Source organism: Taudactylus pleione, unplaced genomic scaffold (assembly GCF_031769625.1).
Source record: "Taudactylus pleione unplaced genomic scaffold, aTauple2 ptg000781l, whole genome shotgun sequence".
NCBI lineage: Eukaryota > Metazoa > Chordata > Amphibia > Anura > Myobatrachidae > Taudactylus > Taudactylus pleione.
In genome coordinates, this window is record NW_028285183.1 from 4,923,833 (window position 1) to 4,942,013 (window position 18,181).

General features: G+C 49.4%; 1 protein-coding gene across 1 annotated transcript; it reads right to left on the reverse strand.

The window, feature by feature from the left end:
• Positions 1-4,249: 4,249 nt before the first annotated feature.
• UMPS (uridine monophosphate synthetase) lies at positions 4,250-11,179 on the reverse strand. Its single transcript, XM_088457723.1, has 6 exons — positions 10,842-11,179; positions 9,394-9,547; positions 8,258-8,917; positions 7,704-7,879; positions 7,119-7,233; positions 4,250-4,845 (listed from the first exon to the last, which is right to left on the reverse strand). Exons 1-6 carry the CDS (start codon positions 10,992-10,994, stop codon positions 4,670-4,672), a joined length of 1,434 nt encoding a protein of 477 aa, XP_088313849.1. The 5' UTR covers positions 10,995-11,179; the 3' UTR covers positions 4,250-4,669.
• Between the last annotated feature and the right edge of the window lie 7,002 nt (positions 11,180-18,181).

Consider the following 18,181-nt stretch of genomic DNA (forward strand, 5'->3'; position numbering starts at 1 on the left):
ATTGGACCTTTCGGTTCGCGTACCTTTTTCCTCCAGTGATCCTTCTTCCTCGTGTACTCAGAAAGCTCAAGCAGGAAGGAGGCAAGCTCTTACTGGTGGCTCCAGCATGGCCAAGGAGGCACTGCTACTCAGACCTTCAGAGTCTGTCGGTAGACACTCCGTGGCTGTTACCTCAACGTCGGGACCTGTTGTCACAGGGTCCCTGTCTTCACCCGGATCTGGGTCGATTGGCTTTGACGGCATGGCTCTTGAGGCATCCCTCCTAAGGTTGAAGGGATTCTCTGGTGCGGTAGTTAACACCTTGATGAGTGCACGGAAGCCAGCCTCTGCCAGGATTTACCACAGAGTGTGGCTCTCCTACTTTCAGTTGTGCACCCCTAGAGGGTATGACCCTCAGTCGTTTAGGATTTTCCAGGATACTGGCTTTCCTCCAGGCAGGCCTGGACCTAGGTCTCCGCCTGACTTCACTGAAGGTACGTGCGCACCTTTTTACAAGGTGAGGCGGATTCAGCCACCCTTTGTGCCTCCGGTGGCGCCTTGGGATTTGGCGGTTGTCCTTCGGGCCTTGCAGGGATCAGTGGATTTGAAATGGGATCAGTGGATTTGAAATGGGATCAGTGGATTTGAAATGGTTTATGTTGAAGACCATTTTCCTTCTGGCCATTGCTTCAGCTAGAAGAGTGTCAGATTTGGGGGCCCTTTCGTGGCGCTCTCCATATCTGGTGTTCCCCCAGGACAGGGCAGTGCTTCGAACTTGCCCTGGTTTCCTTCCTAAGGTGGTGACAAGTTTCCACATTGAGGAAATTGTGGCTCCGGCCTTTCTTCTGCCGGGTCTTTCAGCAGGAGAAGCCTCTTTGGATGTGGTGCGAGCCCTCCGAATTTATGTGGACCGTTCTGGGTCCTACAGAAAGTCAGACTCCCTTTTTTTTTTTTTAAATCCTTTTTGGGTTCCATAAAAAGGGTTGGCCTGCCACAAAGCAGACTTTGGCATGATGGCTTTGTCTATTTCGGAGACCTACTCTAGGGAGGGCCTTCCAGCTCCGCCTTCTGTATCTGCTCATTCTACGAGGTCTGTGGGCCCTTCTTGGGCAGCTCGGCGTGGCGCCTCGGCTGTACAGCTTTGTAAGGCGGCCACCTGGTTTTCAGTCCAGACCTTTTGTGAGGTATTATTTGTTTGATACCTTCGCCTCTCAGGATGCTTCTTTTGGGCGGCAGGTCCTCCTTTCTGTACAGGAGCGTACCCACCCTTAAGGGGAACTGCTTTGGGACATCCCCAAGGTCACCTGTGGACCCTAAGAAACCTGAAGTAGAAAAGAGGAGATATGGTAAGAATTTACCTTTGTTATCTCCCTTTCTACAAGGTCCTTAGGGTCCACAGGGCACCCGCCCTTATGCCCTGTACGGTAACTAGCGTGTTGTCTGGTCTACAGTCTCATATTCTTGCTAGGAAGGAGACAGATTCTTCTTGTATGTTCCAGACTTCCTTCTCTCTCTCACAGTACTCTCCTCCGGCCTTTGGCTTACTACTAAACTGAGTTATGCCCTGGCTGGGAGGCGGGGTATGGAGGGGGACCAGTGCATCCTGGGAGGAAAGAAATTAACTGCATGGTGCCCAATGCCTAAGTCATCACCTATACCCCAAAGTCACCTGTGGACCCTAAGGACCTCGTAGAAAGGGAGATAACAAAGGTAAGTTCTTACCATATCTCCTCTTTTCTGATCCCCTCAGCCAGCACTATCCTCTTTCTCTGGTCCATGCTCAGTGTGGCGCACACCATGATACCAAACAGCAGAGTGATGACTTCTCTCTCCTCTGCTTTCTCTGGTCCATGCTCAGTGTGGTGCACACCATGATACCAAACAGCAGAGTGATAACTTCTCTCTCCTCTGCTTTCTCTGGTCCATGCTCAGTGTGGTGCACACCATGATACCAAACAGCAGAGTGACGACTTATCTCTCCTCTGCTTTCTCTGGTCCATGTTCAGTGTGGTGCACACCATGATACCAAACAGCAGAGTGATGACTTCTCTCTCCCCTGCTTTCTCTGGTCCATGCTCAGTGTGGTGCACACCATGATACCAAACAGCAGAGCGACGACTTCTCTCTCCTCTGCTTTCTCTGGTCCATGCTCAGTGTGGTGCACACGCTAATACCAAACAGCAGAGTGATGACTTCTCTCTCCTCTGCTTTCTCTGGTCCATGCTCAGTGTGGTGCACACCATGATACCAAACAGCAGAGTGACGACTTCTCTCTCCTCTGCTTTCTCTGGTCCATGCTCAGTGTGGTGCACACCATGATACCAAACAGCAGAGTGATGACTTCTCTCTCCTCTGCTTTCTCTGGTCCATGCTCAGTGTGGTGCGCACCATACTACCAAACAGCGAAGTGACGACTTCTCTCTCCTCTGCTTTCTCTGGTCCATGCTCAGTGTGGTGCACACGCTAATACCAAACAGCAGAGTGACGACTTCTCTCTCCTCTGCTTTCTCTGGTCCATGCTCAGTGTGGTGCACACTATGATACCAAACAGCAGAGTGATGACATCTCTCTGCTCTGCTTTCTCTGGTCCATGCTCAGTGTGGTGCACACTATGATACCAAACAGCAGAGTGATGACATCTCTCCATATAAATATCCAGAATGACTGATTAGAAGATTGAAGATGTGTGTAATGCTAATTCAGGAAAGCTATTAGTTTGAAATATCACTATAATCCAATTATTATCGTTTATAATGGGTACCAACAAATCTGTCCAGGTCATTCTAGAATATCTCTGGAGAATAAACAATTTATCTATTTGCATTAATCTATGACCTGACAAGGGCATGCAGGTATACATGAGATAATAGCTTATTACATCACTTTTCAGGAGGAATGAAGCATTTGTGTCAATGAGCTGCAAGGGTACCAACAAATTTGTCCACGTCTGTAGCCGTTCTAATGAATCATCCCCTAGGAAAGGTGCTTCAATAGGCACCGTGTCCTTCTGTGTTAGTAGATACTTACCTTAGGGACGATCGGGATTTCCAGCGCTGTCGGGCTTCCGCTGCCAGGCTCTGCTGTTTTGTCGGGCTGCCGCTGCCGGGACTCGTACTCCCGGCCATGCGGCAGCCGGGATTTCATACCGATTCTGCTGCCGGTGGTGAAAACCCCGACATGGTTAGGAGACAGACACCCGTCAGTATCCTAACCATTCCCCTCTCCCTACCCCACCCCGGTACCTAAACCTAACACTACCCCCTTAAGTGCCTGACTCTCCCCTAACCCCACTACTAACCTTCGGATTGTCAGGGGAGCCGGTATTCTAAGGGCCGGTATTCCCGTTGTCAGGATACTGAACGTATCTCATTACAAACACGCTCACCACACTCAACTGACTGACTGACAGGAAAGAGACACCAGAAGATGGAGTCACACTACATACAATACAGGGGTGTTACTTCTTACTGTCTGATACATGCAGTGCTTCTCAAACTAGGTCCTTTTAGACCATAGGTTCTGAAACTCACCAGAAGCCCCAGAAAATGTGAACTATGAGGGGTTCTGAGGAACAAGTTTGGGAACCACTGTTTTGTTTGAACAGTGAATTAATTAGTACCTCAGTCATTTTGATTTAACCATCTGTGTCCCAAGCATATATAGCTTTAACCTGGACTGTTAGTGTATTTCCATTTCAAACTCAACAGCAGCCATCCATGAATGGGGTTAGCACAGAGTTTCCCAAATGTGGTCCTCAAGGCTCCCCAACAGTCCTGGTTTTAGAGATATACATGTTTGAGCACAGAAGGTCAAAGAAAATCGACTGAGGTAGTAAATAATTCACCTGTGGATATCCTTAAAACCTGGACTGTTAGGGTGATTTGAGGACCCAGTATCTGCTCAGGGGTATGGCAGCTTCTTTTTGTGTATAACCGATAATGTTAGGACGTCCTGCCGAGGGTTAGGGGCTCCCGGGGGGGAGATTTAGGGTTAGGCAACCCCCAGGAGACAGGTTTAGGCTGTGGGGAAGGGGGGGGGGGGTTAGGTTTAAGGCACTCACAGGGGGTGTTAGGGTTAGGCACTTGGGGGGGAGGTTAGGCACCCCTAAGGGAGGGGTTAGGTTAGTAATAGTTTAAATACTCAACTGTCTGGATCTTCACTGCTGGTCTTCCGACGTCAGGATTTGAACCGCTGGACAAGTGTCCGGTGGTATTTCATACCGATCCCCCTAGAACTATCCTGCATTATTGCTACTAGAGTTTAACAGATGAAAGCGCCAACGTCATGTTTTTATTGTTTTAATCTCATTAACAATGAATTAGTTGGACTGGCAGAACTGTATTGATGGTTTAGCAATGTATGATGACAGAAAAACTGGGTGGTGGATTCTGGCGGACATTGGACCGGCCGTCTCCAGAACGACACAGGTAAAGGAGAAACGACGGAGTGCTTTAGCAATGGTCTGTAATGTTTATTGTACCAGTAATCGCCATTACTCCTCATCCTCCCAAATACTGGATGGGAGGAGTGATCCTAGGACCAGCATCATCGGCTGACATTATGGAGGAGCCTCCGCGGCTATAGATTGCTTTGTAACGGTCACACAGTGACAAATCCTGTCTTCTATTTCTGGTTTGCGGGTTATGGTAAAGTAATGAGGAATATTCTGGCGCTATGTACAATAATAAAGTTATTCTCCATCGCTGATCCTGGACAGATAGGCCTCCCACCCGGCTCTCCGGTACATCTCGGCCGCTTCGTGGCGTTTGGCCGCTGACAAGATTCCACGGCCCACAATGATGATGTCAGATCCCTGGTTAGCGATGACCTCATGGGGCGTGCGATACTGCTGACCTAACGGATCACCTACAAGGGTGACAAGAAGGAACCTCAATGAGTGACCACAAAAGGAGAAATGTAATGGGAGTACTTCCTCCAGACGATCATCCTGACATTTATTCTGTGAGCAGCAACAGAGTCACAATATCACGTGGAGACTTTTAAAAGGGGGATGTTAGAATCTGGACCCTAGAGTAGTATTTGAACAGGTTGTCTGCTGTAGCCTTAGCAATAGTTCATTCTAGCACCCTGCACCTGTCACAACCCGTGCAGTTCCTCTTTCCTGCCTGGGGTGTCGCTCTCTGATCTGGTGCTTCTAGCACACTCAGCTAATGCAACAAACTGCTGAGATACAGACCAGCGTGTGCTAGAAGCACCAGAGCAGAAAGCGACACCCCAGGCAGGAAAGAGGAACTGCACGGGTTGTGGCAGGTGCTAGAAGGAAGGGACCGATAGCACACTAAGGAAGGAAGGGACGATAGCTTAGTGTGCTATGTCCGGTAGTAGGGGAGATACTATTAGGTATATGGAGAGAGGAGGTTTGGTTAATAAGGGGTTGTGTCCACACCTTGCATTGTGACAAGATGCTCTTGCCACCTACTGCAGCTTGTCATAGACACTAAGGCTGGGTATACACCATACGATGGTGCAATGTAACCATACAGGGCGGACGCCATACACAAAACACGTTCCGGCATACGGCGACACAATGGATCATTACATGCTGTTCCGATTCGGAACGATATATCGCATGATACATTGTATTGTGTGTACCCAGCTTATGATACCAACTTGGATCAATACAATAAATGCCCTGCAAGCAGCAGTGTACACAGCATGGGGGGGTTTACACTGTCCAGTGCTGACCACTCATAATTCCCAGAGTTTATTCTCACAGAGCTTCCTTCTGTCCGTACCCCCAACTGCTAAGGTGAAGCTCTGCTGTACATTTTGGGGTTTGGCTCCAAGTAAAAAACAAAACAGAAGGCGTATTGGTTAGATGCTTAATATTTGACCCTTTAATCAGACACCCATAATAAAGGAGACTGATCTACTTACTGGACACAAAACCAAGGAAATCAATATACTTAAATGCGCTAAGGAGATATATCCATAGAGGTGAAAGTAACAGATGGATGTCTTATATGTAAGCGCAGCGGCCATGGCGATATTGCCGCGTGGGTGGAACTTCGCCGTTGATCCCAGAAAATTGGATAACAATGGTAGCGACTCCGGCTAGTTATGTTTCACGTAAAAAAAAAGGGGAGCTGTAGAATGGCTTACACATGAGGCATGCAGGACAGTCATGGTTGCTGTGTTCCTCATGCCCCCTGCTCCCGAGTCCTGGACGGACATGTTGGTTCTCAGCACCCCCTGAATAGTGGCTCTCACCTGGGAGCAATCAGCACAAGACAGCTGCCTGCAAATATATTGCTCACAACTCCAATAGGAGACCTCAGTGATTTTGGAAGTGGAGCGATGTTGGGGTGGGATTGGTAGGATCTTAAGTCACCAAGACAGCGCAACCGGCCCATGTTTGCTGAGCAGAACCGTCTAAGGTGATGTCAGTGTGGGGCATCAGGGGTAACACAATCAGCTATGGACAGCAGTGGGTGGAAGTGTGAGCTTCCGGGGTGACAATGTGCCATCCATGGAGCTGGATCGGTTTCATGAGGGTGACTCAGATTTCATCCATAGACAAGAAGCTTCTCAGTCACCAGATCTCACCCAGACTGAGCACTGATGGGATATTCCCAGACGACACCAGAGCTCAGAGACTTCCTTGTGAAAGGTGGTGCCGTGTCCTCCGGCAGACAACGGGCGACTCAGTGAGCCCAACACCTATTGTCTTTTTACTGGTGTTTAAATCCCCCTCCATCCCCATGCTCTCATCATCCAGTCCCCCCCAGCAACATCAACTCAAATGACCTGTCCTAGAACCTATGGCAGCAGGTAGTGAGCAACCTTTAAATCATTTTCGGAGTAAACCAATCAGAATGTATATTAAAAAAAACTAAGAAGCTGCGACACCGCCCCTCCACAAAATGTCTAAATATGGTAATCCCAGTTAGAATAATTCCATCTTAAGTACATCAAAGGACCATGGCCAAATAACTCCACATTCTGGTGTGTGTGTGTGGGGGATTGGGGGAATATAGATCTGTATTCATTTAGTCTTACTCCAGCTTTTGTTCGAGCTCAGATAGCAGAAGTTTATAACCGGACAGTGATACAGAAATCCATGTTTGGTCAGGATCAGCTGAACTATAAAATAACCGGAATAAGTGCGGTGTCCTCACCTCCTGCCAGCAGCTGGACCCCGGGGGTGAGGTGGAGATACTCCGGTTTCTCACTCACTTTGCCGCCAGAAATAAAACCAAACACAAAGGCCGGGTGACCCTCTGCCAACGTCACCTGAACAAGAGAGAAAAGGGAACATTTACATCTTACTTCGTATAAATTCGGGATCACCCGACATTCCCCCGGAACATTATTATGTCATTAATACCATAGGAATACACAGTATACAACCTGAGCTCGTGGGCAACACAAGACAAAACCTCCCGACTTTTATGAATACATATAAAAGGATCCTTTTACTGAATCCCCAGTGTAGATCCCTCCAGTACCAGCTTTTGGTGTAGACAGGACGAGTGCTGGGCCTCCCAACTCAGCAGCTGAGTCCTCCACTATCAGATCCCCAGTACAGACAAATGCCGCCTTGCGGATCTACAGACAGGAGCCAGTCTGCACTATAATAAGGAAATAGAGGGGCCAGCTGTAACCGGACATAATGATCATGTAACATTCTCCTGATAGGCCCAAACAAGACTCCAATCACAGAGGAAGCATCCTGGAACAATGTCACCCCTCTCCCTACATACCGCCGCCTTCGTGTAGTCTCCAGTCGCCAGCGACCCCTGAGAACTCATCTCTGCGATCACCAGGCAGCCTCTGCCCAAAGCTTCGCCGACCTCTCGCAGCCCTTCTACCACTCCCGGGCCGGGCACAGCGTGGGCGTTCACCACGTCAGCCCAAGACGAGATTCTGTAGATACCACCTGGAAGAAAATAAAAAGAAATTAGGTAATTCCGTGTAACAACCAAGTTCATACAGAGAGTTACCGCTAGGCGGTCTTAGCAGTTCGCCGCACCCTGCCAGATTTAAAGTGGCAAAATGCACACTGCCCTTATAGCCCTGCTAAAGCGCACGCGTATGGCATCTATTCACAGTGAGAGGAGAGCTTGGCGGAAACCCGGCACCTCTGTTAGTGCTGGGCATGCCCCTAAGAGTGACAAATTGGGAACGTGTCACGAGACCACGCTCCCTCTCTGGTCAGCCACGCCCCCTTTTAGGAAAGCGCACAGTGAAGCCCTGCCCGCGGTCTGGAGTGAAGACTACATACAGGAAAACGATGCATTAATGAAGAGGTTATTACCTTCGTACTGGGATTTCACAGTGTTACCAATGTCGGCAAACTTCCGATCCTCAAATAAGAGGAAGTCGTGTTGATCCGCCAGGGTTCGGAGGCCAGAAGCGACATCAGGGGTGAAGTCTGATAAAATGTCCACATGGGTCTTTAGCATACACATAGAAGGTCCTAGCTCAGCCGCCAGCTGGAGGAGATCTGCAGAGTCTGTAACGTCCGCCGATACGCACAGATTACTCTCCTTCTTCTCTATAATGGCGAGGAGTCGCTTTGCCAGCGGGTGAATGTCCGGGAGGGCAGCGCGGGAGGAGTAGCTCATGGCTGTGCCGGGTTTCCTGACTGCGAGCCCTGCTGGACCTGTGACTTTATTCTCTAGGATGAAGCGTCTGACGTCCTCCACCATCTCCACATCCACCTTCCCCAGCTGGCACAGCAGTGTGAGGATTTGTGTCAGGGTGCAGATGGAGTGCAGTCTGATGCCATTCTCTGCCAGCCTCTCCCTGCCACCCTGCTCTCGATCCACCAAGACGATGGCATCGGTCACCTGGAGACCCTCTCTCCGCAGCACCTCTGCCGTCTCCAGGACACTGGACCCACTCGTCACTACATCTTCAATGATCAGACAGCTCTCTCCGGGGGTGATCGTTCCTTCAACCAGACGTTTGGTTCCTGCAACACAAGATATAATGAAGGTCAAGGTGGATTTCTGAATGTTCATAGCTGGGAGCAGAAAAGCAGCTGCAGACCTATAATAAAACTAGTGAATATTTAGGAAGTACATTCCTACAGTCACTTCCAGCTCTGTTATTCAGAGACACCTTATATAAGTGACCTCCTGGTAGGCAGTGACCGGTTATTTATGTAGACAACCTATCGGGGAGTGTGTAAGACAGTGTAACAAAGGTGGTGATTGGTGGGGGAGGGGATTAATCAGTGCCCATGTGAATAACCATTTCAGTTTGAGGAGTTTGTAGGAGGCAGCATTGCTGGGGTAAAGATAGAAGCTGGTGTGGGTGCAGGTTAAAGTGCAGACTATTATTATCTAAGTGTTATACAAGAGAAGTATGACCCAGGATTAGAAAACAATTCTCATAGGGTAATTTACATTGAGGGTGGCTGAATGATCCGGGACAGACACAACGCACCGTAGCCTTTGGCCTCCTTCCTGCGGATGAGCATTGGCAGCAGATGGGCAGAGCAGACGATGGTGGCCAAGGGGAGAGCAGTGTAGGGGACCCCACAGACTGAATGGTACTGGAGCCCGGCACTCTGAGCTGTGCGGTACAGAAGATCAGCGACCTGCAGGGGGACATAATGAGAGGACGATCAGACAACGTCTATATGAAACGGAATTCCGTGTAACGAGACCTTTCCAAGCACTGACGTCACAGTCTATAGGTGACTCGGGGAGGAGCAAAGCGCCTGTGAGGCTCCGCCCCAGTCGCATGATTAAAGTTCAAAATTGGGGAAGGACGAACAGAAAGTCTCTTCCCAGTCCACCTTCATTTAGAGACCCATACACCCCTCTACTAGGGATAACCATCGTGGGGTGTCCATCGATGGTTACCATTGATGGCACACAAATTTATGGTGAACCATCGACGATTTGCACCCCTCAATGGCCACCACTGCGGGAAAGAATGGCGGGCCATGGGCCAATCAAAAAGCAGGGACGGGGCTAAGCTCTGCCCCTAAAAAAACCCCCAAAACATAGGTCGCTTGATCCTGCCGATTGGGCCGACATATCGTCCACATCGGCCAGTGTGTACCCATTATGCGTGACCCTTCGCACTGCCGCGGGTCGTTCATCAGGGTCGTTCCGTCGGCCTGCATGTAGGGCTGATGGAACGACCCAGATGCCTACGCTGACATAGTGGATGGAGCCGGTGCCTGACATATCAGGCATTCAGTCACCGCATCGTGCAGTATGTTTCGACCGCCCGATATATATTGCGTGATCGGGCGTCGCATCGCTGGGTACACACCGGCAAGTGTGTACCCAGCTGAAGACTGGCAAGGGAATGAGGTATGAAAAGAGGGAGGAGGTAACAATATGGAGGCTGGTGTAGAGGGAGAAAAGCAATATATACGCAGATAATAAGGCTGTGCACACACTAATAATTAGGTTAGTGGAGAGGGGGGAGTAAGGGAAGTTAGGCAGGCAGAGAGTGAGGACAAAGAGACCCCCCCCCCGTACATTGGGCTATTTATGATTGGGTTGGGCTTGTTCTTTACTTATTGGTTGCTTATTTTTCATTTCAGAGGTGGCAACACTGCTCACTACCCCCAACCTTTAAACACAGAGAGAGACCCCACACTCTCGGAGAGCCCTCCCACTCAGAGACCCCCATGCCTTCACCTACTCATTCATTCCGAGACACACCGGCCCCAACCTACACACTCAGAGACCCCACTCACAGGCTCCCACACCCCTCTACTCACTGAGACCCCCATGCCCTTCTACTCACTCAGAGAGACCCCCCAGACGCAACCTACACACTCACTAGGAGGCCCCCTTCTACTCACTTACACTGCCCCACCCCCACCCCGAGACCCCCCTATCCCTCCAATACTCGCTCAGAGACCCTCGCACCTGGTTGAGCAGCGCCGGGTGGGACACGATCACCCTCAGGTCGAAGTACACCGGGGAGGTGACGCCGCTCTTCAGCTGGAAGCGGCCGAACTTCAGCGCCTGGACCCTGTGCAGCTGCTCAGCCAGAGCCTCCATGGCAGACACGTGCGTCATGTGTGTATCTCTGTACCCGGCACTGACACTAGGGGGAGCACCAGAGCCTCCATGGCAGACACGTGCGTCATGTGTGTATCTCTGTACCCGGCACTGACACTAGGGGGAGCACCAGAGCCTCCATGGCAGACACGTGCGTCATGTGTGTATCTCTGTACCCGGCACTGACACTAGGGGGAGCACCAGAGCCTCCATGGCAGACACGTGTGCCGCCGCACACCCGTGACGTCATGTGTGTATCTCTGTACCCGGCACTGACACTAGGGGGAGCACCAGAGCCTCCATGGCAGACACGTGTGCCGCCGCACACACGTGACGTCATGTGTGTATCTCTGTACCCGGCACTGACACTAGGGGGAGTACAGGTGCCGTCTGGGATCCATCAGCTCAGCCAGGACTCCGACAAAATGGCGGCCAGCCTCACAGGGTAAAGGAGGGGGATCTGCTCTTCATTATTGACGAAATATTGGTCAGCAAATGCCATGCAGCAACTTCAGTCACTGGCTCAGCATATTTCCCAGTGATTATAGTATAAAATGTCCTATATTGTCATTGTTTCTTCATTAATTTACATAGAGCGCAGTGAGCATCAAGCAAAGAGGCCCAGAAGTGAGTCAGAATATTTCTTATTTATCCCTGCGTGCAATGTAACATTTCTATCCCATAGCGTGATAGAGACAATATTATATGCAGAGTCCGACTGGGGCATGAAGTGCCCACCAGGGAAAGCAGTAGTAGGAGCATACATGCCTAATCTCCCAGGACTCGGGTGGCCCTCCCAGTCGTCTGGAAAAGGAGGCAAATCGGGCAGCCGCCACCCCCTTGCATCCACATCCACAGCATCAAGGGGAGGGAGACTCGATTCCTGCTGAATCGCGTCCCCGTGGCCCCACCCTCTGCTTCACAATGCTGCTAATATTGGCATTGTAAAGAAGGTGGGGTCACAATGACACAGCTGTGTGGTCACGCCCACTGCTCCGCCCCCAATATTTCATCATCTCCCCCCTTATTGCTGCGTCAAGCCACCACAGAGGGACTTGGCCATCCCCTAGAGAGGAGATGCAGAACAGGACCCTTTTATACTCTTTTTGTAGTTGCCAAACTTTCCATAGAAGCAAACCAAGCTCCTCAGTTCATCCATGATTCTGCTCTACCAAGTTACTGACCCCTATAGGAGGGGGTAGGGCCCTCAGACAGTGGGGCCCACCGGGGATTTCCCCTGTACACCTGTGAGCCAATCCAACCCTGCCAGTGTCGGACTGGGGCACGAAGGACCCACCAGGGAATGCAGTGGTAGTGTGGTGTGGCCATCCTCCAGAGGGGGTGTGGCCAGCCTCTAGAGGGGGTGTGGCCAGCCTCTAGAGGGGGTGTGGCCAGCCTCCAGAGGGGGTGTGGCCAGCCACCACAGAGGGGCTTGGCCAACCATTAGAGAGGACAAACAACGGGATCCTTTTATAAAGAAGGGTACATGGTGTGTCAAACCAGAAGCGGATCTACCCCTTGGCCAGGAAGGCACGCCAGGGGGGCCAGCCAAGGAGGGGGTAGTGAGCCAGCCTGCGACCAGTCCAGTGAGGAGTGACCGCTGCCAGAGTGACGAGCAGAACGAGCCACCCACCATTCTGCTCGAACGACAGCTCCGCATAACAATTAGGTTTCCTGGCGTACCTAATAAAGTGGCCGCTCCTTATAGATACAAGGTCAATACAGAGCTTTATCCAATGAACTTTCTATAAAGGATCTTAAAGTTGAAGATGGAGTTGAAATACTGCGCACATTTTTTCACAATGTGCCCCCCCCTCCATGTGTGTGATTCACCGCATGGCCCCATCAATGGAATGGATTAAACAGATACTTGTGGCAACTTTAAATTATATATTCTTACAATTATTTCTAACTATAAGTGTTCCTACTTTATACAAGTCTATAAATGAGCAAATAAACGCTTAAGATAATTAAAGGAAAAGAAACAAAATACATTAGCGCTCGTAAAATAAAAATTGGCATCTACAGAATACGTGAAGTTATAAAGAAGAGATTTATAGTGCGAACATGAAATAACATTCACACTAAAAGCACAGAGCGCGTTGTAATTATCCGTTTGTGAGAAGTCCCCTAATGTGGTCACTGGAGTTACACATTATAATGGGATTCATCCACTATTAGGGGATTAATGTGACGCTGTTGAGGCAGGAATATGACAAATACAGGCAGCTTCATTTTGGGGGTTTATTGCCTATATTGGTCTACTTTGTTTCATGTGCTACCAATCTCTAGTCAATACCGGCAGCCATGTATACAGGCGCACAGGGGGGGGGGGGGGGGGGGAGAAAGATTCCCTGTACACAGGCGCACAGGGGGGGAGAAAGATTCCCTGTATACAGGCGCACAGGGGGGGGAGAAAGATTCCCTGTATACAGGCGCACAGGGGGGGGAGAAAGATTCCCTGTATACAGGCGCACAGGGGGGGAAGAAAGATTCCCTGTATACAGGCGCACAGGGGGGGAAGAAAGATTCCCTGTATACAGGCACACGGGGGGAGAAAGATTCCATGTACACAGGGAGAGAAAGATTCCATGTACACAGGCCCATGGGGGGGAGAAAGATTCCATGTACACAGGCCCATAGGTGGGAGAAAGATTCCATGTACACAGGCCCATAGGGGGGAGAAAGATTCCATGTATACAGGCCCATAGGGGGGAGAAAGATTCCATGTATACAGGCACATAGGGGGGAGAAAGATTCCATGTACACAGGCCCATAGGGGGGAGAAAGATTCCATGTACACAGGCCCATAGGGGGGAGAAAGATTCCATGTACACAGGCCCATAGAGGGGAGAAAGATTCCATGTATACAGGCCCATAGGGGGGAGAAAGATTCCATGTATACAGGCCCATAGGGGGGAGAAAGATTCCATTTACACAGGCCCATAGGGGGGAGAAAGATTCCATGTATACAGGCGCACAGGGGAGAAAGATTCCATGTATACAGGCGCACAGGGGGAGAAAGATTCCATGTATACAGGCGCACAGGGGGGAGAAAGATTCCATGTACACAGGCCCATAGGGGGGAGAAAGATTCCATGTATACAGGCACATAGGGGGGAGAAAGATTCCATGTATACAGGCCCATAGGGGGGAGAAAGATTCCATGTATACAGGCGCACAGGGGAGAAAAATTCCATGTATACAGGCGCACAGGGGGAGAAAGATTCCATGTATACAGGCGCACAGGGGGAGAAAGATTCCATGTATACAGGCGCACAGGGGAGAAAGATTCCATGTATACAGGCACACAGGGGGAGAAAGATTCCATGTATACAGGCGCACAGGGGGAGAAAGATTCCATGTATACAGGCACACAGGGGGAGAAAGATTCCATGTACACAGGCCCATAGGGGGGAGAAAGATTCCATGTATACAGGCGCACAGGGGGAGAAAGATTCCATGTACACAGGCCCATAGGGGGGAGAAAGATTCCATGTACACAGGCCCATAGGGGGGAGAAAGATTCCATGTATACAGGCCCATAGGGGGGAGAAAGATTCCATGTACACAGGCCCATAGGGGGGAGAAAGATTCCATGTACACAGGCCATAGGGGGGAGAAAGATTCCATGTATACAGGCGCAATGGGGGGAGAAAGATTCCATGTACACAGGCCCATAGGGGGGAGAAAGATTCCATGTATACAGGCACATAGAGGGGAGAAATATTTTACATTGCAATAGCAGCGTTATGGAAAGGGATGTACAAGGCAACTGCGATATACACTTTCTGCTATTTCATATATTCAGCAATACTTCTATGGCCTGGTTCCGCACACAGAAGCGCCTATGGGCAGTCGTCTGCCTACTAATGCAAATGGCGCTATACTCTTTTCCTTGTGTACATCCGCGTGTCCAAATGTGCAAGGACTGAGGGCCTGATTAACTACCGTACGCAACTGCGAATACGCACGCAATCTGCCGATTGTTTTGCACTGTGCATGCATCGCAGTGCGCGAACCGCCCGCTGCGATTGGGGACTGATTGCAGCGGCTACGTAGACCCATCGCAGAGTGATTGACAGGAAGTGCCGTTTGTGGGAGATAACGGGGGGTGGTCGGAGAAACGCAGGCGCCAGATGCAGCCTGTCTCATAGCGTGCAAGGAAATTGGCGATTCCTGAGTAGGGTCAGGGCTTGTGCAGGTGTGCGTATGGGTCCAATGTTACCGATTATTTCGCTATATTGCTATAGTATACGGATGTGAGTAAAGGGAAGTGGTCGTCCTTATGTCAGGCTGCGATCCCAATGCGAATGCGCACATTTACATATCACCGCTACTAGCAATTGCGTGGCGTGCGCATTAGCAGAATAGCAATCCTTGCTGAATCAGGTACTTATAACGTCCGTGCATGCTTTAATACCGATTGGTGCGTCCTTATACGCCACCATCGGTCGCTCTATCAAAACGTGCACCAGCAGGTGCAATATCTCCATGGGCCCATGGCCTCCCATTGCTTGTGTCTGTGTACGTAGCCACTTGCATTGACGCGTTTCACGACAGGCCCATAATCTTCAGTGAGAACAGAGGGCTTTATTCAGAGCTGCACGTGACGCCGATGTCCACGGAGTTGGGCGATTTCATTGCTACTACACATGTTCGAAAATCCCTCAAAACTCCTATGGTGCCCGCGTTACACAGAGTGGATCCACAAAGGCGAGATTGCGATGGAGTGGTACGATATTAGACACGTCCTGGAAAAGCGCTGGGCGTTTGTGGGCAGTGACGGGGAGGAGATACACAGACGCACGGAGATGGTCCGTGTTATGGGCTTAAGTATTTGCATACTCAAAAGCTCACTCGCCCACATTGGACAGTAACTCTACATCTGTCGTAGGACTGGTGCAAGTTTTGATGGCAGCGTTTAAAAGGCGCACCAGGTGGTATTACATGTGCCCTCGCACATTCCTACGCACCAGGGAAGGGCTTTCTAGCGCCATTTACATATAGACGCAGAGAGGCCACTGACAAAAGTCCCTATCTGAGCTGCGATACCTCCTCCAGTTCCCCATCACACATAATTTACAAATAAAGGGAAGTACTCTCAGTAACAGCACACATTGGTACACAGATTGTTTAATGACATATTACACTTAATATAAGCATTTGTAACACTTATTTTTCCCTGGGGGTGAAGAAAATAAAGACGACATGTAATAAGTATTTGGTACAGTATTTATGGCTCTTCATTCACACAGACATGTTTTAGGATAGAATCCTGATCCCCTAGTCATATTCATGTGATATATAATATATCTAGATTCCAATAATACAATCTCTCTTACGTGGATTATCGTACACCAACCAGAAGCTGTGCTCCCACCCCTGTATGCTAAATATTCAGATGAAAATCCATTCGTTGAGCTAAATTTGAAGGACTAGAACATGCATTTGGCAAATTAATGTCAAATTTAGGAACATCTGTCACATCTATACATCAGCTGTATGTTCTATTTATTATAGCATTTAAGCAAGACACAAGACAAAGCAATCTGCTACCATGGCATAGATGGTGGCAGCCTAACTACACAGCCGCCAGCCCGCACGGAATGGGTATGGATGGCCAGCGGTCAGAAAACAGACAGCGGCCTCCCGATCTGGAAAATCTCGACAGGGGCTGGTAAGTATACTTACCCTCCCCCTGCCCCCCGTAACCCTAACGCTCCCCCAGTGGAGCCTAACCTCGGTGGTGCCTAACCGTATCTTCATCCGGTTAGGGATATGGACGTCCGGCATCCCCCTGCTAACAAGCTGCACAAAATTGGAACCTGCAACTCTGCCCCAGCCACAACCCACCACTGGTGGATGAAGACTACCCAAGGGCCGGGGGCATTAATTAAGCTTCAAGTGGGGAGGGGGCTAAGCACACTTTTTTTTAGTCTTATGATGTGGGCAATTTCTTTTTTTCATTGCCTAAGAGCCAATATGTGTTTTATTATTTCTTTTACCACTACTTCATAATATTGGCGTCCAGCTTCAGCAGCTAAAGACTGGCCCTGAGCCACAGTTACTGCACATATGCAAAATCACCGGGAAAATGGCGCCAGAGTCACTTTCACAGCGATTTCATCAGAAATATAGGGCCAGTGACCGCATGGTAAGTACATGCAATGGGCATATGGTGTGCCCCAAGGACCCGCATGCAGCCATTATAATACCCCAGTATAGTGAGCACCCTGTCGCACGGTTACCAAACTGGCCCCGCAGTAAGCAGAAATAATCGTCGAGTTGGGATAGCGGGTTAGAGCCGCAGATTAGTAATAGGGCACCATTATTTCTAGGCAGACTGAAATACCTGCAGGGAATTTGTGTTCTAAGCATTTAATACATATTACACAAAATAAGATTACGCTTTGTATTGCACAATAGCCAAACAAAACACATAAAACACATAACAATGGAGTGTAAATCTCTTATTTGTTTCAGGTTATCGCTAACAATTTGGAATAATGTTGTGTAATCCCTTGTAGGTCCTACAGGCCCAGACAGTACCTATCTCTGCAGCACATAGTACATAGAGTAGTTTATATTGTATGTACTAAGAATGAAAACTCTACACTATCAGGGTGATTACAGTTTGTGCTTCACCTAATAAAGGACACATTCAGTGTGTAAATGCCAGGGATTACATTATACTGTACAATGTACCAAAGGCAATCTTCATTATAAGTACCGGGCAATAGCTACATCACCACATAGACGGCAGACTGTCACCATAACTAGACCGGCGTACAACGCCGGGAGAGAGACGATGCTACAGACACAGGAAACACAGTGAGCGAGAAGCAGGTTATTACATAAAGGATTAGTGTAAGACAAATCTCACAGTGCTACAGTCACAACAACACACAGATTACATGAAAGACAATAATAAGGTAATTAGTGATAAGGGGCTCAGGCGGAGGTGGACGTATTTCTGTACCAGCCACAGACACATCTCACTGTAATTGTGTATTTTGAGACTGTGCAAACTTTGACCTGCCAATATCAGCTATAGGGACAAATTGGGTGTAAATTATGCAAAAAGGAAAATAAACGCAAGGAAAGATATTCTATTGGCGCCCAGATGCAATGAGGGGCCTACGTATCGACAGAATAACCGCCTGGTTTACCGCAAGCGCCTATCAGTGTGTACCTACAGCTGC